General features: G+C 35.7%; 1 protein-coding gene across 1 annotated transcript in view; it reads left to right on the forward strand.

The window, feature by feature from the left end:
- Positions 1-19517, forward strand: part of ASAH2 (N-acylsphingosine amidohydrolase 2) — a 426905-nt gene that overhangs the window by 152731 nt on the left and 254657 nt on the right. Inside the window, exons 6-8 of the mRNA XM_044056416.1 lie at positions 2723-2843; positions 9637-9762; positions 17808-17894. Coding sequence (XP_043912351.1) covers positions 2723-2843; positions 9637-9762; positions 17808-17894 — 334 coding nt within the window. The remainder of the gene's footprint in view (positions 1-2722; positions 2844-9636; positions 9763-17807; positions 17895-19517) is intronic.

Raw genomic sequence — 19517 nt, forward strand, 5'->3', positions numbered from 1 at the left:
GTGATTTGAGCCTGTCCACATAGGACAGGTGTTGGAGGCCATGCATTCTTTTTGTGAGGTATTTCTGTGGCCTTTCCTGTTGGTGCAGGTGTTTGGAGAGGTATATACCAAATGGAGCGTTGTACTCAATTATTGGCCTAATGAGGGAGGAGTACAGAGAGGTAATAACCTCCTTTTTTCTGGATGCAATCCCTTTACTTGTGAGATGAACCAAGTAAAAGGCTTTTCTGACCACTGCCACTACATGATGGTCAAATGTGAGGTTGTCAACTTGTTTACTCAGGTCTCTCACCACAGGTTGTGTGCTTAGGGGGTTGCCGCTAATGTGATAATCAGTAGGGGTTGTGTTTTTGCCGAATGGTATGATAATACATTTTTATGCATTTAACTTAAAGCCATGACTTTGGAACCAGTCATTTGTTGCTGTGACACCCTCTTGAAGTATTCTAACATAATTTGGGGAGTCAATGACAGCACCCAACTTACAGCCGTCCTCAAACTTGGTTAGCCACAGACCTTTTGTCTTTGCCTGGACCTCTGAGAAGTAGATGCCAAACAATAGGGGTCCCAGGACAGGTCTGCTATTGGAGGTAGTGGCACCTATTTTGACCTTGTGGGTCCTATCACTGAGACAGTTGTCAAATGCACTGAAATTGTACTTGAAACCATTTATTTATGAATGCACCATCACCAAAACTGATAATGAATCATGGTCCCATTCAAATGCTGATTCCATTGAATCTGAATTATGCCATACCATCATGTTCAGAAATTGTGGTAATTGAGGCATATAATGTGGCATCCTTAAGGAGGGAATAAAAGGTGGTAAGTATATTGACTGTATACTCTGTTTTCTTCAAATGTTTGCATATTATGATGCCCTTGTACAAACCTCTTTCTGTCATCTTAGGACATCCTTGATGCACAGTTGCATTTTTTGCTTTCTGACAACAGCCAATAAAAGAGGAGGAGGAAGATGAAGATATGCAGGCAAATTATCATAAGGGAAAGACTACAAGAGGGACACTGGATTTAAGACCACAACAAGAACAGGGTGAAAGGGTGGTCAAATTTTTAGACACTGATCTATATTGCTGAATGAGCTGGAAGTGCTAAGGTGATCACAGCTTTTGAACTAGTCCAACTCTTATTCCCCTCACAAAACAGAAACTACGGTTTAATACCATCAGTTAAGCCATATGGATTGGTAAGAGTGGCACAGCTATTTACTGGGATTATTAATAATGGCTTAAAGAGTTAAGTTAAGACAGGTACAGACTGTGAAAATGAAATAAGAAACAGATAACATAGAAATGAAAAATCTTCACCTATCTATGTTGTCAAATGACTTAGAACTATGTCAAGCCAGCAGCAGTTTAAAAGAACACATGAACTGCTTGGGAGGGTGAGAAAATTCTTATACACTCAGCTCTGTTGAATTCCCTGGAATCACGTTAAATCAGTCACAACTTGTGAACTAGCTGGACTCTCACTCCCGTCACAAGAAAGAAATTAGGGTTTAATTACCACAGGTTGACCATTTAAATTGCATAATGCAGTGCAGATATTTACTAGAATTACTAATATAGGCTTAAATAGCTTAGCTAAAAACAGATACAGACTGCTAAAATGAACTTAATGCTAACTGTTATACTACTTTGCCACCTTACCAACAATTTACGCACTCACATTGTAGCACTCATATTTTAACCATGCTGCTGTTAAACCTATCTAGTCCTTAATCTCAATAGAGCCACAAGAATTCTCAAACAAGTCAAATATAGTTCCAGAGTCACAAAGTGCTGCCCTCTACTCCAGAAGGTGGGGATAATAGCTATGGCGCAAGCAATATCCATTATGCAAGTCCAGTTATGATTCCTCTTTCTGAGTGTAGTGTTGTAGAACATTTCGTATCTTACTTTTATAAGCTGAAATAAATCTGTCAACAACTACTGTGAGTTGAATGAAATAGAATTAAAGTGCAAAGCACTGAAAGAGCTGTAAATTTGTTTCCAGTTTTTGCTTGTATGTCAAATGCTTATAGTTCACAGCTAAGCACTTCATGAGTAAAATAATGCAAGAATTACTGTGTGTACAGAATTGTAAATGTCACCACTGAATTATTTTTCTTATAACTTAATATGTGAATATTATACATTTAAACCTGACAACATGCTGGGGGGGGGGGGGGGGCAGATCAATGTATTTTGTTATTTCGGACATAAATGGTAATACATAAATAAGCCAATTCCATATATGAACAATTTGTTTTCATTTTAACTTTTCCCCCTTTTAATTTGTTTTAAATAAAAGGCTGTTTCAAGTAAAACTAGTTAGATGGCTGTATAATGTCTGGGTTTGGTATATTTAAGGGATATCAGTCAGTGGACTTTCAGTGCATTTACGTGGTTCCTAGAATGCAATAGTAGTAGCACAATTTTGAAATCTGTAATCTTGCTAGCTTATGCAGTAATATGACAGCTGTATCCTTTTCTTAGCATTTGTATCATTTTAAGTGTTACAAATTGTGGTCTTCTAAGCCTTTGATATTTAAAAATCTGTATGTAAATGCTGTTTTTGTTGCCCTTCATCTGGTATTAACTGAAAAATACTCAAACCAAAAGCTTGTGCACATAATGTTCATTAAAACATTCTTCCCTAAAGTGTGCTTCACCGACATTATTGTATGTTACTTACTTACATTTATTGATTGCTTTCATAGCTGGTTTGCAGTTCATCCTGTGAGTATGAATAACAGCAACCACCTTGTGAGCAGTGACAATATGGGATATGCATCGTACTTGTTTGAACAAGAGAAGAATATTGGTTGCCTGCCTGGAGAGGTCAGAATTTCTGGTTAACCTTCAAAGTAAAAGATATATGGCTGACAGAGAGAGAAAGATGAAAACAATTAAGGACAAAAACGTGTAAAATGAAAAAAATTAGTGCATACAGCAGGTTGGAATGATAACATGACCGAAAGAAATAAAGAAGGTGCTTATGAGCCGTGGCTTTGGCAGGAGAACTAGGATTGCTGACATAGTTCTGTTTTAAATTTGTTGTATTATCTGTTGACATAACTATTTCCTCCCCCTTCCAAATTCTCAGACTTTTATAGCAGCTGAAGACCAGGCAAATACTTTGAATGGATGCCCTATCATTTCCATGATCAATTTTCCTTCTGTGAATAAATGACTAATTTTTGCCATCTTAAAATCCACAAGTACAGTTAAATAATGTCTTTTGCAGTTTTTCTTGGTTCATAGGCAGACAGCAACAAGCCTATGTCTTTCATTTCTGTAGATGAATCAACATATTAATCATAAGGATAAAATAGAAAAATATTGGCCTTGTAGCTGTTTAAAAATGTTTAAAATTCATCGTCTGAGGTAATATTGATGGCATGGTCTCAGTTTAAGGTCAGAAATAGAAAATATTAGATTTTTCTTAAATTGTTACATGTGTAAGATTGCAGTACTATCTCATAGGTCATAAAGGAAAACGTGGAGGAAGGATACCCAGACAGTTCCAATAGTAGTAAGAGCAATGGGCCTCATAAAAAAGAATTTACATTTGTATTTACATATGCTGCTAATACATAGAACTCCATATGAACTGCAGAATGAGACAGTTCTGGGCACATTGCAGGTGCTACAAAGAGCACTTCTGGCTAACATCAAAGACTGAAACAATAATAATTTAATGAACTTTAATCATACTTTGACTTAAGAATGGGACCCATTCCTATTATGGTATTAGAAACACAAAAGATTTTGAGAAATTAAACCGAGAAAATTAGGGCAATGCATAATTGAATGGTATCCTGTGTGGGATGGTTTCATGCTTTACACTCTTTGCTTCATTTTATAAAACTAATGTATATTCCATATTTTCTGTCCTTCTATCCACATTCCTACTACTTTGTAACATATAAAAGATGCATTGAAAATAGAAATATTAATGTACAGATGGATGGTTTAAGCACCATGTTTCAAAAAGGGGCATCTCATTGATTGTTTATGCCATTCAAACAGTTTATTTTAATTTCCTATAAGACAGGGAGGAAAGACTGGAACTAGAAAAGTTTAGAGTTCATGGTTCATTTTCTAATTTGGTTAAGTGGATTTGTATATTTTTGAAGTTTGATATTTTAAACGATCTATGTTATAAAACAAATTTTTTTTTTGCATTTTTAGGAAACAAAATATAATCCAAATTCTTTTTTACTTTCGCATTTGCCATTTGTGTTCAACAAGAAGCTATTATTTGGCTTCTTGTTGAATACAAATTGTAAATGTCAAAGTAAAAAAAGAATTTGTGATCAACAAGAAGCCAGATAATGGCTTCTTGTTGAACACAAATGGTAAATGCCAAAGTAAAAAAGAATTTGGATTCTTTTGTGTTCAACAAGAAGCCATTATTTTGCTCCATATGTGTGGATTATAGTTAAGAAAAGCAACAGAAATATAGGCAACAATGCAGAAAATGTTTCTTCTTCTTATTATGGTAATATTACAACATTGCCACTGTTGTGTAGGTGCTTCAAAATGTCTCCAAGGTTACAGAAGAATTTTGTAGTATTTGCTTGTTTTGTGATTAATATGATTGAATTTAATATATTTGTCAGCAAGACAGCTTCCAGTATCTCTCATGCAGGTGGACTTTTCATTTTAAAGTGACATTTAAAATAAGTTGGATGAAATTATGATGCTATGGGTCCAGATAAAAACAGTATGAATATTAGATGACCCATTGTCATTTTAAGCATGACTGTAAATGGATCTGCAAACTTTCACATTCAGTTTTTCACATTTTTGCCTTCATTAATTGATTTATTGCAAAGATTATTTAAAAGTGCTAACTATAAAATGAACTCATAGGAACTTCACTACTATGTTAATTCTGCCTGTAATGATTCCCTTAAGGACACATTTACTGGTACCTGCTTTGTAAAACAAAAATGCTATTCAACAGATTATTTGCATGTCACATGTGAATCAAACAAAAGTTTCATTTTTTATAATACAATTTGAGGGTCTAAAAGGCTTTTCTGTAGTCATTATGGGGCTGCACCAAAAGGAGAATTTGTAGAGTTGAAAGACTATTAATCTGATATGATTCACATGAAAAAATCCATGCTTTAATAGATCATCAATACTCTGATATGTTGGATGGTGGTAGATCTGGTTACTTTGGTATCTCTAATTGCTTTACATAATATAGACGTTTCTCAGATTGATTTATACTTTGATGAGTAACTCTCAGATTTAACTAAGTTAATTTGATTCATAATTTACTGACTGAAATATTAGGTTGCATCAGATCAATACACTCCTATCACCATATAGGAGGGATGCACCTTTTTTCTACAAAATTATATACTGGGGAATAACTAAACAGGACAAACAGACTTTTGAAATAATGAATGCAATAGATGTTAACATCTGTTTATAACAAATGATGTTTAGTACAATTTTATTTATTAATACCTGATGTGAACTGCAACTAAAGCTTATGTATCATATCAAAAAATTAAGGAAATATATTTCTGCAGTAAAGAATGATAGCTAATTGGTTGTGATGATGTCTTAGACTATCTATATTGCTTTGCTGCTTATCGATAGAATTTACTGATTAATTGGTAATGGTGCCAAAGTTTGATTTGAATGGATGAATAGTTTAGTAACTTATCTCGATTCTGCTTTATGATCAGAAATATTTGATGTTTCTTTTCCTTTTTTATTGAGCAAACCTTATTTAAATTCCTTATTTTCTATCCAGATATCCATATTCCCCTGCCTTATCTACAGTGGGATGATTGCTTATTTGTCTTGCGTATGAGCTTCTGTATATAGTTATCTCTAATGGTAGATGTTTGTAGTCATCTGCTTATGTCCATTGCTTACGGTTGTTAGTCTTGTAGGCGTGCTCATAATAATTTCTAATGATATGGAACGTAGTAATGATACAAGCGTTCTAAATAAAAGTGCTATTATTTTCTTTATAGCCAGGATGATTCAGTATAGAGTCCAGACATTCAACTAGCGGCTTATTTATTCATCCTACACAAAGCTTTAATTCCCCTTCTGATCAGGGTATGAAATTAAACTCCTCATTATATATTTACATTGTCAAAAATGCATTATTGCATCTTTTTTGAAAAGTCTTCTACCCCAGAGAATTACCACATTGACAAGACAACCCCATAAGAGATGACTCAGTTGTTCAAGATTTGGGAACTTATGTGGAGGGTGACCTAACTTTTGACCAACACATATCTATTGTTGAAAGGAATTCTTTCTATATTGCACTACTTTTAAAAAAATGGATTATCACTAGATCTAGGGACATCATTTTCCTGCTTTACTTGGCCTTCATTAAGCCAGTCATTCAATATAATGCCCCCATCGGCAAGTATCTGGACAAACACATGCAGCAACTACAATATGAAACACCTACAAAGATACCTCACCAAAAGGATATTAGGCTAAGACAACATATCCTACATGGACAAACTCAAAGCCTCGTCACTGTATTGATATCCTACAAACTGCTAAGACGTGATCTGTGTCTGGCATACAAAGCATCCGCTGACCCTTTACTGTTTGATTTACTGCATATCGACAAATCAAATAACAGAAATACCCTGTCTAGGGATCTAAATCTCTTCTGCAACATTATCAACAAAACTGGTTGGAGGGACAGGTATATTTCACAGAGGATATCACAGCTTTGGCACAGACTCCTCATCTACATGAAACAAAGTTCATCCCTGTCCAATTTCAAGCTCATCTTAGATCTATGGATGGGAAACAAACAGAACATTTATGCAAGGACTGCTCCCTGTGCTAATAATGGACAGGTGTAGCTCCTAAATGCCTTATCCCATGCACAGGATCCCTTAAATTATCTATGGCATAATCTCAGTTATTGTCATTAGGGGTAAAATATAATTTTTGATCATGGAATGGATAAGGCCAGTATACAACCAAATAGGATAGGTTATTTTCGAGAACAAAAGGGAAAATTGCCTAGGCTTGAAATGGCCTGTGAGGGCAGCTAACCTGGTTCTTACCTATGAACCTTTTAATTCTGTAAACCTTTAAAAGAATGGAGACAAACCAACTCTAAAGCAATTGTTCACAGCAGATGTACACGCAGGCAAGGTAATGCTAGTAAGCAGTCAAATGGTTAAACATTTGTAGAATTTAATAAGCTGTCAGTATCTTGGTTAAATATACATGATTCTAAATATGAGCTAATAAGATTTATTAATATATCAAACAGTGATGCAGATCACAGGAAAATCAACAAATAAATATTTAAACCAAATGATAATAAAGAACAAGTAGAAAAGCTGGAAGCATGATGGTTTAATTGTGACAACTTCCTCGCAGAGCTGAAATAGCAACAGTATAAGCGCATAGAATGTCCTGAAAATAACTTCTGTGGTTAGAGGTGCATTAAATATAAAGCAGTGGTTAAAGCTAGGGCAATCTTGCTCTTTATCAAATAAATGCAGAAAACATAGGCTTATTAAGGATAGTGCTCCTTCCATTTCTCACAAGTATGGATAACATTAATAGTATAACTAGGGCATTCTTATATCTGTGTTAAAAGTAATGTGCATCTGTCTAGGGTTAATATCCATCTCCTATTCCATTATAATAATAAATACAGAGTTCCTCCCTGCATATATTAAAGAAGAATATGGACCAGTATGAGGAGCCGCAAATATACCCCCGGTCCTGTCACCCATGTATCTACCAGAGAGAATTGTCTGTCTAAGAAAATATGCCCTCCACAAAACACTTGGGAGCAATTACCTATCAAATCTTATTTTGGGGAACTTGGCTAGGCTGAAAATAGCCCTTGTATTCTACTATGATGCCATGAGACTACACTTAAGTCATTTATCTACAACACTATTGTAATGATAAATAGACCACTAATACACAAGATTACTTACTAGCTGCTGTCACTTCTCTTATCTTTAGTCACCCTGTCACCTCCTAACTGCAAGAAAGAATGCATATTTCACTCATGCTTATGGCTATATCCTCCCACCTTTATCTCCCTGCTACTGACCAACAGAAATTACTTTCTCCTTTCCTCATTTACTGGGTCTTTTGGGCCTACATGCTTTAACCTTCTTTAGGGTCAGCATGACCCCAGTTAAGGACTTGTGCAGAGATTGGAGCTGGTTTAGCATCATACTGCCACCAAGGCATGTGTCCTAACCCTCATCATCCCAATGCAGCTTTCAGGATGAACCTGTGTACTTCCTCACATACCCAACCTCTCATTCAAGCTGTATACTTAGTGTGAAGCTCACCAGGTTCTTGTTGCTGTTATTGCAGTGAGATTTAACTGACATTTTTCCCCCTGGGGATGTTTGAACTGGCATTAATTCTCATCCTGCCCAAACCAGTCCATCTAGTATATATGCCGCTAGTCACGCACTGCTCATCTAGGGTGCAGTAAGGGATTTATACCTTGTGCTATGGAGCCCGGATCCCCTATATCTCATTTTTGAAATACAGATATGTTAGTCATATCTAGAATGATTTCCCATGTCTCATTCCCAGTTCCCAGAAGTAGCCTGTAGCATGTTCAGTGCTATGTTAAATTGTCCTGGTGTGCCACCCCAGATCTATGTCAATTTGTCAACTGCCCAAAAAAATGAATGGCTAAACACAGTGAGTTGTAAATACTGAAGCACTAAACAATGAAACAAAACAAGTAAACAAAAACATATTTTTTTCTTTCAGGGCAGCAAGCCCTTGCTGCACCTACACTACACACCCGCTAATACTTAAATATATTAAATCCAAGATCATATTTCACTGGGGAAAGCACCGATTCCTTCATCCATGGTGCTCCACAATAGTGTCCTCATTCACTTCTCTGCTTTGATATTTACTGTTTCTACACTTACAGCTCTATGTTTAGCCCTTGGATATTTTGGGCAGTCTATGAATTGACACAGGCTCTTGCCACACTTTATAGTGGCAACCAGCAGCAGCTTTCCTTCATGTACTAAAAAAAAGATAGCTAGTTTATGATCTGCACAACATGGGAACCCAGGCTATGTTTTTTTCTTCATGTTACTATATAATAAGAATTCTGTTAAAAAAATGTGTAACAAACATATGTTTTTAATGTCTTAAGTTACATGAATTCTGTCAGAGGATTGCTGTAATAAAACTTTTCTGTGCATTTGTTTTGTCTGACATTACATTCTGAATAGCACTTATCCCTTTTTTAAATTCTATTTTCTTCTGTATGGTTTACTTTGATTTATGTTAAAAAAATCAAACTGATGTAGGAAGAGACATAAATGGGATAACATGGGAAAGAAAATAGATACATTGCCTTTATATTAATTTTTATTAGCCTTCTGACAAATCATCTGTAAATACAAATTACATTTACTTGTCTACTTTTTGTATAAAGCCATGCACAGATATTAAAGATGAAAATGCAAAGAAATGTTGAAGTAAGGTAATGTCCTTGAAGTAGTAGTCGAGAAGTTATAGATCTTATTTCTGTGTAGTGTTAATGTTTATATATTCTCTTTTAGAGAATATTTTTATCAGGGGATGTCAGCATATATTAATAATATTTTATTTTTAGGGTTCATTTGTGGCTGCTTTCGCATCTACAAATCTTGGAGATGTGTCCCCAAATACAAAAGGCCCTCACTGCATAAATACTGGCGAATCGTGTGAAAATGTTAACAGTTACTGCCCAGTTGGAGGAGTAAGTAAAGCATACTTTTTAATTTGTCTCATTAGCTTTAAAAGCCAGAGAATAATCATTTCAATAATATTTTAATTGCGGTAGTACAACTATCTGTAAGGGAATCTCATCTAGTTAGTTATAAAATTAAATGCACTTAAATCATTGGGCTACTGTGTGCATTTTTCACTTGTATGGAATTTTACAGGGCAATACATGCCTTCAGCCTGTGAAAAGCATCTTTTTTCACTTCCTTAATGAAGTATTGAATATTGTAAGTGAGATAAAAGAATTGTGTAAGTCCGACAACAAATTACATTGAAATAAATGGACTTTGTAGGAATAGAACTTGCAGAATAATATCCAGTAAGAGTGAGGATTAAAAGATGGTTATTTAGCACAATGGAAAGGATATCTGATTCAGAGGCGTGATACAGCTAAACAAACACCTTCATTATTTCCATGTCTCTGAAATGAACTCTGCTTTCGGACCAGAATTTGCTAGCATTCTCCCTTCCAACCCATGCATTTATGTAGCATAAGCAGTTATCTGCACACTTCCTATCTCTCTCTCAAGCACATCAAACACATCGAACAGTACAAACCAGTCACATGTGCACACACATCCAAGCATTCACAAACAGGCCCCCAAACTTGCACATATTGACGGAAACCCTCAACTAGACATCTGCACACACATGATCCAACAATGCATGCAAACTCACATGCACACACAGACACACAATTGGCTCTGCTATATACTTACCATCCTGTGGCCCCATAGGAGTGAAGGGCCAATACCATTAAGGGGCATTCAGTTTATCCTCCTAGAGAAATTTAACTGAATAATTTCACCAAGTTAATCAAGGGCTGCAGCCTTTTCCAGAGGAAAGCTCATGGCTATTTAGCATTAGTTCCTCCACCAAACTGCCACATTGGCATGTGGCTTCCACATTGAGACCACTTTCCACACTAGGGCTCTCACAAGTGGAAAACCATAGCAGTAGAGCTAGCTCTGAATTGGAAAGGCTTACCATAATATAGAAATCTTCTAAGATAAGGGTTTCTTTTTGTCATTGTGTCCTTCCTGTGACATGATGTGCAAAAGACAGTTTTATATATATATATATATATATATATATATATATATATATATATATATATATATATATATAACAACTTGTAGCAAATAACACATTTCTTTCCCATCGCAGAACTTTTCATATGCTGATGGCTTTCACACTTTCAAACTGCTTTTGGAAACAAATTACTTTCTATTCAATTGTAATTCACTTTCAGGTTGTAAGTGCTTGTTTCTAAGTATAAGCTTAGTAGCTGAAATGTTTAGACTTTGTTTTTAATAATTTGCACAATAACTTTATGTGGAAAAGAATCATTTGAAGAGCTGAGACTTGCATACATATGACATATTATTCAGTATATAAGTATAGCCAGACTGAGGTAATCAGAGGAAGGATATTTTTCCACTAGATGTCTGAATGACATCTAAAATGGCATCACTGTAAGTCCTCTGTGTATTTTGAGTGCATTTCAACAGTAAAATGAAGTTCTCTTATTAGCATATTTATATTTTATTTGGTTACCTTTGACATTGGAATTCCCACAACTACCAATAGTCTAAAGTTGTCTTTAATTCATCAATTTCTATCCAAACTGCTGGTTAGTTTATTACCAGTCTTATCTTTAATGTTCCAACCAGAGAATTTTTTGTATGTTTGGTTCCCAGTCTTGGAATGGTCCAATAAGAAGGGTAACAGTTTGGGGGTCTTTGTTCATCTGTGGTGTATTGTAATGTACAGTGTCACACTGGTACAATCCTTGTGGTTATGTGCATCCCTAGTGCCAAGCCAGCTTCCTTGAGCCTTCATTCCTGTGCATTGGTCACTGCAGCAGCATCGGTACAAGCACAAACGAACACTACAGAGCCAGAAATTAGACAGAAGTCACCACCAGACCGACTGTGTGAACTTACACAACACAGCTGTACATTTGGCGCTGACCGTCAAATACCCGGGTCTATATTATCATATCGCATGCTCAGAAGTGTGAATGACAGATAATCGGCCCCATGTAAGCAAAAGCTTACAACATCGAAACTTCAGAACAGCGATTATTTTCCAATGGAAAACAATCGCTGTTCTGAAATAAAAACAAAACAAAAAAATACAGTAAAACATTACTTAACATGGGAGGGGTGAAACCCCCAACATGGGGGGCACACCGCCCATACTTAAATATACCAACTCCAAGATCGCACTACAGTGCCGAAAAGGCAAAGTAGTGAAAACGGCCAAACAAATTCTTTCCCGGAGAAAGAATTCTCTGAAATGCCACTTTGCTATTTTGTCTTTTCGCGCTTTACTGTTAGACAAAGACACATTCGACAGCCTGCGTCTGTGATGGCATAATAGGGAACCAAATACCCTATATGATTATAATGAACCAGCAGCACCCAACATCATGGATCGCTATCTTGACCCTTTTACAGTAGGGTGAATAAAATTAAAAAATACTGTGTGTAAGATATTTACTTTATCTCACAAAGACAGTTCTTTATCATACTTCTGCTAGTGGTTATTGAGGTACTCCTAAGACACTGTTCTGAGCCACTGTAAGACCATAGCAAATGACAAATGTTGATCTAGGCCTGCACTCCTAAAAATGAGGTCCCTTTTATTAGCCCTCATTAACTCAGCAAATAGCAGTGCTCTATCTTTCCCTGCCTGAGTCCACAGATAAATGCAGTTTGCTATTAATGACTCTGAAAATATAGCATGCCCCGTCACTACACTCCTTGCTGCTACATCTTCTTACTGATTCCTGGATATCTAGGAAGGTTCCTTTTCCCATACAAAATGTTCACATATCCCCTGGATATGCTTAAGTTACTTAATCCTGGGAAGGTGTGGTGTATGCAAAAACAAATACGAGTTTTAAATTTATCTTTAAATAAACAATATTAATTATAGCCACTGATGTCAACACTTTCTCCTTTCACTTCTGTAGGAACTTTATTATTGCCATCCTTTAACTCTGGATAGCTTTCCTCTTTTGTTTGGTCTCGATGTCCCAAACCAGAAGACCAAAATATTCCACCACTTCTGTATGTGTATACCCTTTATCTCAGCCATACTCATCCTAGTTCCACATCACCATTTTCTTAGTGTTGCATTCTAATCAGGATTCTGACTTGATTTTATAACAAAATCTGGAGAACTCTTGAAACTGCCTTCTTCACCTCTTCTGCAAACAGCATTTAATCATCTGAGAACATTCCAGATGCTGCCCATCCATTGCTGTTCCTCTCATCCACCCCAGTATTTTATTACTGTTCTAACAAATTCTGCAAGAATCAGCTATGAGATATAAGCCAACATAGCACTGTTACTTTTCTAAATCTGAATCTGCCTAGTTAGCCCTCGATTTACCTGTTTGCTTATTGATGGCAATGATGTAGAGTGTTTACTCACCCGTATGAATCTAGGGCCTATTTCTGTACCTTCAACTGGCCTATGTAGAAAGTGCTGTTCAGTAGAACTAAATATATCTTTTGTCAAAGACTGTCCACTTATGTCAGGTGGATGCTTTAAGCTCCATGGATAAAAACCTGAACCATTCATCAGATGTCACTTGATTGCCTACCCTTTACACACACAGCTTTTTGTACCAGAGTAATGCAATGCATACGTTTTTGCAAACTCCCTACCAACAACCTAGCTTGAAATTTATTATTAACTTATTTTACTTTTTAGGGAAAACAAGACTGTCAGATGAACCTAACCATTTTCTGTACCTTGCCACAGATATTAAACATTCTTTCCATCTAATGCTGCCAACCTAATAACTCCCCATATAACACTTCAACAAATGTCTTATAACACTTTTTATGACTTTTCACTTTTCTTTTTTCTGAAAGGATTTTTTGATTTCCTCTAGCTGTATGTCAGAGAACAGAAATTCTATCTATCCCCCGATAGTTACTGTCATTCAATGTGATCATTCCTGAGGATTTGCTAACTGTCTAGCAAACCTGCATCTTATCCCAGATGTCCTCCTCTTTCTCCTTCTCTGTCATTTCTTTGCCTTTTTATTTACGTTCTCTGTAATGTTACTTTTACATGAATGCCTAATAGATATCACTGAACATGGCCTTGTTGAGCCTTCTTAAATTGCTTATCCTGAGCGTTGGTATAGGGGTTTGTTGCCAAAGTTTGGTGAACTGCAGTGGTGATGCCCCTACAGCAGAGCAGCTCCATCATGACCCAGGAAACTATAAACCATTTAGCCTTACTAGTCTGATTTACAAAGCCATGAAAAGGCACCCTATTTGAAATGTTGTCACTCGAAATGTCAAGTATTGACAAGCTGGAAAAAAAAAAGGCAGAGGGAATCTAGGAAATTGCTCTTCTCCTTTAAACTTCTTTTTGCAGGCAGACAAGCTGCCCACACCCCCATGTAGGGGACAAGCCCCAACCCCTCCACACTCCAAACTTATATATACCAACTCTGAGATCTCCATACCTTTGGGAAAAGGAATATTTCAAGAGGTGACATATTGGCCTTAGTATATGTAAGTCTGTTCTTTTGGCTATTCATTCTCCATATTTTGGGATGTGGTTTAGTGGGTTCTAACATTTCAGATGGTTGCCACATGAAATATGTCATAGTTAACCTCATATAGTATGATATTAAAAATCTTGTTAGACCCACATTGGCTTGTTAAAGGGAGATCCTGCCTAATCAGTTTAGTTAGCTTCTTTGGGAAGGTTACACAAGTTGTAGACAGTGGTCATTCTGTTCATACGTCTTATTTGGTTTTCCTCATCTCACACTACAGATACCAAACTGATGGGTTACTTGCACTTAAGGAGGATGGGGTTGTTGTTGTTGTTATTTGTCTTTTGGCTTTTTCCCGGTAAGGGGTCGCCACTGGGTAACTCCAGTCTACTAATGATTGGCAGTAGATTTTTACAAAATGCCAAGGTGCCAGCTCGACGCCCAACCTTCAACGAAGGCATGCCCATTTACGCACGCATGTCTTAGATGGGGTATTCAAATAATATCTCTTCCACATGTTTCTGTCATATCCACATTGGTATAATTAAGTGGATGAAGGGGCAAAGATCCTTGCATGCTGGTTGAAGGAGGTTTTGCCCTATGCAAAAACATTTTAGTCATTTGAATTATTAATAATTTTAATTTGCGGGCACAGATCACAAACTATAATGTTATACAGTTTGTATATTGGTTTGAAATGGACAAACAGTGAGTAAGAATGTATACTATATTTTGTACTTCAGCCAATTCTGTTTATCAGCTTTCATCAACTGCTTTAAAATTTCACTTCCCAGAATCCCTGCTGTTTTTTCAATGCATATAACCAAATGCACTGCATCTCAAAGAAAGACCCAGTCATTATTAACAATTCTTTGGCTAATGACTTTAAACAGATCAGTGAGTGGTTTAATTGTTTGGGAGTTTGCGTTACCCTTCAATAAACAACTGAAGCCATGCTGTTTATCACTCCTGGGCTGTTTCTTTTCCTCAAGGGGGTATTTTCATTTCTGGTAATGAATGCAGGCTTTTTGATTAGATTATCATATGTCCTTTCCCATGTAAATTAATAAAGTCTTTGCAATGGTTTAATCAAGCTTAGGATCCTGCCACAAAGTCTTTGTGTTTTATTCCTTGTTCCAACATTTGCTTAGTCTGGCAATAGGCTTAGACAATTAAGGAGATATTAAAGAGCTGTTTTCTGTTGTCCGCTGGTGCAAGGTTTGATTGCCTCAGCCTTTATTGCCTAACTGTGAGACTGAGTAAATCACTTAACCAGTCACTGCTCCTGGGCTGAGTCTGAAAAAAATCCATGGAGATAAGTGCTCTAACCCAGAAAACAAACACAAATAAAATTCCAGAAACTATCAGAAGTCTTGCCAAAGGGGATGTTCTGCTTACTCTTGTGTAATGGTTTGCTGTTTGTTTTGGCAGGATCATTCCTTGTGGCACTAATTAAGTTTTGTCACTTCATGGTACAATCTGATAAGATAGAACTTTATCACGTTGCATTCTGCTAGCATGCTTCCTATTTTCTAGTTGACAATCTTGTTTTCTTCTTCACTGGTCAGAAACAGTCTGTGGAGGAAGGAGTACCCTATCTTTAGATATATTTTTAAAATGTTTAACTCTACATTTGTTCTTTTCATAAGTCGTTCAGGAGTCAGTTGCACTACCCAGCCACAACATTTACTTGAATAAATCCCTGGATCATTTTAATGTTTCATTTTGGGCCTAGAAGTTGTTAAACACACACTGGCAAATTAAATAGTTTTTATGCACTGACAAAAATCAGGCTGCCTATAACTGTGACAGGTCAGCTTAAGTCTGCATGTTTTTGGTGTATCTGTGATTTTGATCAGTTGAGTTTATGTGTACTTCGAACCAAAACTAAATCACAAATACACCTTCAATGACTGAAGAAACGTCAAACTGGCACGAAGTAATAGTTCAAAAGCTTTAATTGCATAAAAATCACAGCAAAACTGAATCAAGCGCTTTCACCTAACTAATATCAGGCTTTATCAAGATACAAAAAAAGCTAAAAAAGCTAAAAGCTATTTAATTCATGGCATTTCTAAGGTATGTATTTACTATGTAATGTCTTTTTTAAAAAAAGTTTTTAATGAGAGTAATTATTAATTAATTATTCACAATTAACTATCATGTGACTGCATCTAATGATATATAAGAATGGTGGTTTTAGCTTTTTTGTATCTTGATAAAGCCTGATATTAGTCAGGTGAAAGCGCTTGATTCAGTTTTGCTGTGATTTTTATGCAATTAAAGCTTTTGAACTATTACTTCGGGCCATTTTGACATTTCTTCAGTCATTGAAGGTGTTTTTGTGATTTAGTTTATGTGTACTTCCTTATATTCTTGCTATGATGGTTCTTTTGTAGAATGTGGTGTAAGAATTGTTGTACTGTACTATACTACCTGCATTGTTTGTCTTGATTAAATTGCAACAGTTCATAGAAGAAGAGCTATTTCTAGGTCCAGCCTGCTCATCTAAATAATATATTAAAAATAGTCAAATAAGATCTAAAGTGGTTATTAAGTAAAACAGCTTAAATATTGGGTGCTTATCAATTCGAGGAAAATAGCTATAATTCCCAAAGGAGTAAAACCAATGGCTGTTAAAATACTTTAATAGAGGAAATAAATATGAAAACATGTGAATACAAAACAAGTATTTTAACAGCCATGTCAAGTGGTCACATTTCTTGTTTTTGATAAATCTGAATGTTGCAGAATACATACCAAGCCAGAGTCATGGTACCTCAAAGCATTAGCCTATTTTGAGGTACGACAATGTTGTAGTCAGTATATATACATTGCAGGTGTGTTGGCTGTGTAGGAGTGAAGCTCTACTGCAATAACAGTTAAGTAGTGTAACAGTAAGTGTTGGCACTTGCTGTTATTTTGTTTTAATCAGTTACATTTTTGGACATCTGAAGCCTTTGGTTTCAGATTTTACACTTGTAACAATGAGCCTAAAAATCTGCTTGCCATTCATAGAAACAGAGATACCCAAGACACAAAGTCCTAGTTACACCATGGTGCAGAATAATGCACTATACATGGTTAGGTGTTGGCTCACAGAGCCTTATAGCACTGCTGAATAACATTTGTATGATTAAACCAACACTACCCTGGGACTCTCTATGACCTCAGTCTGGTGGTGAAATAAACAGCAGTACATTTGACAATGCAATTGACTCTGATACAGAAACACAGAATGATGTCTTAATCTGATATAAATATACATTTTCTGTCAAATAGTGATAAGTATTGCCTGCTTATTACTACTGGGAAATAATGTAAAAGAACCTCCTTGTATAGTAACAGTTAATTCATAGTTTTTGGTGTAGTCCGATATTCTTTTAGAATGACTGTTCGGTACAAAAAGTGTAATACCAGATGCATCAAAACTGCAATACATTGTAACTAAATGCTTTATTTATGTATTATGTGCTTAATTTTTTTAGAATTCAATGTGTATTGCAATGGGTCCTGGAAATGATATGTTTGAAAGCACTCAAATTATAGGACAGAACATTTACACCAAAGCAAAAGTAAGTTAAGTCTGCATGCAAGAGAATGTATTGTTATTTAAGGATATGTAATTTAAATAGTTTATCCTGTTTTTTTTTCCTGCCCTTATAATGCCTCATTTTGTAATCCATACTTTTAGGCTGGCGCAAATAAAAATTACATTTAAAAGTTGTTTTGCATAATCACTTGTGTTATTAAAGCTGTCAAAATATGAAATTAGACTCGAGTGTTATATTACATTATTTGAAATTCATCAGACAGAGTCACACCATTTCTTTTTAGAAACCAAGTCTTGAAATTTTAAGATTTAGAAAAATACATTGAGCAAAATGAAAATGCAAACTTCCAAAATATGGAGACCATTTGCATCCAAGATGCAGGAAAATAATAAAACGTACACTGTATGTTTGTGTATGTGTTTCTACCAGGATTCACTAAGTTACATCTGGGAAACTCTAACCTGTCACAGTTTTGTATAGAAGAGAAACAGAATGGGGAAGAATTTTAAAGTGGGGCAAGCCCCCAGGTACCTTCCTGTGGCAGAATTTTCCCAGTTTGTCTTATTTGATATATATAGCAACTTTATGCTCACACGAGTAAATCTTAAACATATGGTGGATCATTGCAAAAGCTATAATGGAAACAATACAGTCACTTTTGCTGTGACAAATACTACTCATCAAACTGCAACCCATCCAGTTGAAAGTGATGAGGGTTTTAAATCGACCAGGTGTGTGTGTCTAAAAAAAATAAATATACATATATACACACCTATATATATCTATGTGTGTGTGTGTGTGTGTGTGTGTATATATATATGTATATATATATATATATATATATATATATATATATATATATGTATATGTATATATGTATATAAGTATATAGACACACACACACACATATGTTTATATGTATGTCTATATATATATATATATATATATATATATATATATATATATATATATATATATATATATATATACACATATATATACACTCACACACACAACAGAAAACAGCAACTTCATGAAATGAGTGTTGTGATGCATGGAATCAACATAAATTCACAAGCAAATGACCTAGCACAATATAAATATAAATATTTTGGGTCTATATTACTACATCGAAAAATATTTCTGTCTAACACCTCTCCATTGACACCAAACCATTGAATTTCACTTCTGTGAATTGTGGTATGTTTCCCAGTGTAAGGAAGTAGTAGTATATATAGTTAGGAGGAGTATGGGGGCCAAGCACCCCCCATGGGTGGGTTTGATTTAGTGTGATGTGTTCCATTGTGCTAGGGTCTATATTATATTCTTGAAAGCCGACAATGTCGAATCTGACATTGTTGATACGAGAATATCGAACGCTCAGAATCTCGAGCGTGTAAATGGAAATCTCCGTAAGGGGAGATTTCCGTTTACTGCAATATAGTGCGGTCTTGGCGTTGGTATATTTAGGTTAGGGGGGTTGTGGGAGGTGCAGGGGGGCTTTCCCTCCTGCTTAAACCCATTAGGGTACTTTTTTCCTTTTTTTTGTGTTTTTTATAAGGTCGATGTTTGAAGACATCGGCCATATGGTTTCGACCATATGTTCGATGTTTTCAAATGTCGATCTTATAATATAGACCCTTG

The sequence above is a fragment of the Protopterus annectens genome, chromosome 14.part0 (genome assembly GCF_019279795.1).
Source record: "Protopterus annectens isolate FY-2018-M chromosome 14.part0, PAN1.0, whole genome shotgun sequence".
Taxonomy (NCBI): Eukaryota; Metazoa; Chordata; order Ceratodontiformes; family Protopteridae; genus Protopterus; species Protopterus annectens.